Source organism: Triticum aestivum, chromosome 2D (assembly GCF_018294505.1).
Source record: "Triticum aestivum cultivar Chinese Spring chromosome 2D, IWGSC CS RefSeq v2.1, whole genome shotgun sequence".
Taxonomy (NCBI): domain Eukaryota; kingdom Viridiplantae; phylum Streptophyta; class Magnoliopsida; order Poales; family Poaceae; genus Triticum; species Triticum aestivum.
The window spans coordinates 115,222,739-115,226,717 of record NC_057799.1 but is presented as its reverse complement, the minus strand read 5'-3'; the positions used below and the strand labels follow the sequence as shown (position 1 = coordinate 115,226,717).

The 3,979-nt window shown below is 58.0% G+C and overlaps 1 protein-coding gene across 1 annotated transcript; it reads left to right on the top strand.

The window, feature by feature from the left end:
* Positions 1-527: 527 nt before the first annotated feature.
* LOC123055702 (leucine-rich repeat extensin-like protein 6) lies at positions 528-3,522 on the top strand. Its single transcript, XM_044479603.1, has 2 exons — positions 528-790; positions 2,054-3,522. The coding sequence occupies exons 1-2, from the start codon at positions 528-530 to the stop codon at positions 3,345-3,347; spliced, it is 1,557 nt and encodes a 518-aa protein (XP_044335538.1). The 3' UTR covers positions 3,348-3,522.
* The last annotated feature ends 457 nt before the right edge of the window (positions 3,523-3,979 follow it).

Here is a 3,979-nt window from a genome sequence, read left to right as displayed (position 1 = left end):
TGCAAACTACTCCCTCCGTTTCAAAATAGATGACCCAACTTTATACTATCTCAAGAAATTATTTTGAGTAATCATGCGATCAATTATCACAACCAATCACATGACCCCTAGCTAGCCAGCTAACTAATTGTAAAATGACAACCAAAAACCCGCACTGAAAGCAACATTAAAAAAACACATAAATTTTGAGAATCAAGCAAAACGAAACATTATCTACTAGAGTATATTCCAATCAAAACCTCCCAAAATGCCCCCTCGTCTCGCCTCACCCGCTCCCGCGACCGGGTGGCGAACCATAGCATGCGCAGCCTCCCTTCCCGCCTCACCTCTCCCCTGCTCGTCCTCCCTCCCTTCGCCGCCGTTGGCGCACGCCGCCAGGCAAAGCCTGGTCGGTGAAGGCGGCGGCAGGGCGTTTCTCCCCTCCCGCGGGTGTGCGCATCGTGGGGTGCAGCACCAAGACGGAGGCGCATCACTCGCGTGGGGCGCGGCGGCGACGAGTCATGCGGGCACATCAGCAGCATGGGCGGATGGCTGGACTGCGACGGCTACGGGGGATTAGCTGGTGGGCTGCTTCGGTCTGGTCTGCGGCCGTCAGATCTGGCGGCGGCGACCCCGCCGATTTGGAGCTGAGTGGCGCAGGCTGTGTTGGCGTGGGCCGGAGGTCGCAGCCATTCCTTCTGGTTGTCTTGGCGGCCGACAGACCGACTGTGTTGCAGGCGCTTGGTGGTGACCAGGATCTGGCAGGGAGCTGCAGGCGTGCTGTGGAGGAGCTGCTCAAGGTCGTCTGCGGGTCTGGCTAGCCTTGCTGGATCCTCACAGCTCTGGCGTGCGGAGGGTTAGGTCGTGGCAGGATTCTCCCCTTGCCCCGGTCTGGTTCGGCCGTTAGGTTGATGCATCGATCTGTGAGACGGTTGCTGCAGCGTGGCGGTGGTAGGCGGTCAACGGCGGGGGTGGGGATGGTGGTGCCTCTCTTCTTTCGGGTCTGGGCCGATGGCGCAGGGTGCTCACGCGGTGGATATGGCCAGGACCAGGAACTCGTGCTCGGGAGGACCATTTTGGGCCCGGGACGGGTCGAAGCTTCGCTCCGGGTAGATGATGGTGGGCCTGGTCCGGTGGTGCCCGCGGATGATGAGGACCCTCTCCTCGCGGGTACTGTGGCTGTTGGTGGTGGTCGAGACATCGCGAGTTCGTTGGGCAGATCGACATCGAACGAGCATGTTCGACGGCGGCCGTCAGTAGTTACGGAGTTGGGTCTTCCCCGTTCCACCGGAACTGACTGGAGACGCAGGTGTCGACACCTCCTATCGTGGAGGTGTTGATCCAGACTTCGTGGCTGATGCCGGGCTAGGAGTGAAAGGAGACACCTTTTACTCCTCCGATCGTGGTTGGTGCATCGTGACGTGGGCGGATGATGATGGCTTGGACATGGATGTTAGGGTGGTGGACCCGGGTGGTGGTCTGCATGTTGGCTCTTCGGCAGACAACATTGCGATGGTGGTAACTATCTGTCTTGGGCGTGTGGGCGACGAGACGGCTAGAGGTGGGTGGCTCGGGCGGGCGCTCTGCCTTAGCACTAGTGACGCTCTGATCCGGAACTGGGGATCTTTCCTCACCGAGCTTGTCCTGGTGACCTCGTAGTAGCATGGGTGAGCTGCTGAGCGAAAACTCGGCGCCTCAGCGTCGATGACGGTGAGGCTTGCGGGTGCCGCTATCTTCTTGAAGATGTCGTCGTGGGTATCCTCTCCGTGACAGGGCTCCGTGTGAAGACCTTTGTTCGTCGCAGACTCGGCAGCGGTGACGCTTTACACGGTTCTCGCTCCTAAGGGCGTTGTCGTGGAGTTTAGGTGTGCTAGGGGCCTAGGGCGTAGTGTTGTGTTGTCTCTTTTGGTTGCGTAGTGTTTTGCGTATGCCGCTTGTCCTCAGATCGGCTTTATAAGAGGGTCACCTCAACATCTTGTATCGTTCGATCGTGTACCTTGTTCAGCTGTTGCTTTATATATAAAAAATGGGGGAAAGCCAGAAAACCTCGAAAAACAAGAATACAAAAATAAAGGTGGGAAAGCCAGCAGTCAACCTTGCAAAAGAAAACAAGAAACCCAGAACGAAATCATGACGCGCAAACTCAACCACGAAAGGAAACCGTGTCAAAGCATCGCCTCCCCCTGTATATATACTCGGTTCAACCCAGCTCAACCCAATTCACACACACCCACACACCCAAAGAAAGACACGCAAACATGCCGGCCACCGCCTCGCCGCCACCGCTGCTCCTCGCCGCCGCGCTCCTCCTCTCCGCCGCGTTGCTCTGCTCGGCCTGCCCCGTGCCGCTGCCGAAGCAGACGGCCGACAACAGCCCGCGGCTGCAGCGCGCGTACGTGGCGCTGCAGGCCCTCAAGCGCGCCATCACCGACGACCCCAAGAACCTGACGGGCAACTGGTGCGGCCCGGACGTGTGCGCCTACTTCGGCGTCTTCTGCGCGCCGTCCCTTGACGACCCGTGCGCGCGCGCCGTGGCCGGCGTCGACCTCAATCACGGCGACCTCGCCGGCACGCTGCCGTTCGAGCTCGGCCACCTCACTGACCTCGCCGTCCTCCACCTCAACTCCAACCGCTTCGCAGGGGGGCTCCCGGACTCCCTCCCCAAGCTCTCCCTCCTCCACGAGCTGGACGTCAGCAACAACCTCCTCTCCGGCGGCTTCCCGCAGCACATCCTCTGCCTCCCCAACGTCAAGTACGTGGACATCAGGTTCAACAACCTGTGCGGCCCCGTGCCCCCGGCCATCTTCGACAAGAAGATCGACGCGCTCTTCATCAACGACAACCACTTCGACTTCGAGCTGCCGGAGAACTTTGGCAACTCCCCCGCCTCGGTCATCGTGCTCGCCAACCTCCGCCTCCGTGGCTGCATCCCCGCCAGCGTGGGGCGCATGGGGGCCACGCTCAACGAGCTCGTCATGCTCAACTCCGGCATCCGGTCCTGCATCCCGCCGGAGATCGGGTGGCTGCGCGAGCTCACCGTGCTGGACGTGAGCTTCAACCAGCTCCAGGGCACACTGCCGGAGTCCATGGCGGGGATGCACGCGCTGGAGCAGCTCGACGTCGCGCACAACGAGCTCGCCGGGCACATCCCGGAGGGCATCTGCGCGCTGCCGCGGCTGGCCAACTTCACCTACTCGTACAACTACTTCTGCGGCGAGCCGGAGCGGTGCATGGCGCTCCGGCGCAACGACGACCGGCAGAACTGCATCGCCGGCCGCCCGGACCAGCGGCCGGCGGACCAGTGCCTCGCGTTCCTACACCGCCCGCCGGTGCACTGCGACGGGCACGGCTGCCTGGCGCAGCACTAGTGGAGATCATTCGTTTGGTGGTGTAAAACGGGGCGAGATTTCAATCATCGTATATACATACATATATGAACACACACTGTAATTTTTATTTTTTTTACAGAGAGGATGGTAATAATGGAATTTGTAGACATACATGATCTCATACATTATTGATTATTTTGCGGGTGCGTACATACATTATTATTGCCGGCTGTCCGATGATTATTCCATCCTTCCTTGTGCGACAGCTAGCATCTTGTTGGTGGAGAGATTATTACTTGATGCATTGTTTTTGGTGGTGGTGGCATCATCATGCATGCATGCATGCAAGGATGAAAAAGGGGAATTAACTGTAGAATGTGTGGCTTCCTTTCCTTTCCTTGGCTTGAAAGGGAGTTAACCAAGAGGCTGTCCTCTCCAAGTCCAATGATGAAGGGATGAGCAGGGGAGGAGGCATGGTCAAGGATGAGATGATAGTGATAGTATTTGCGTTTCCAGTTGGAGATGAATCAATGCCATGCAAATCTGACAAGGATTGGGTGAAAAGAAAGCCTAGGTGGATGGGATTGGCCCAAATTGAATAAATACATAAAATTAATAAACTAAATAAAAGAAGCAGCTGGTCATGGGTTCCAGCTGCAAAGAGGGGATCA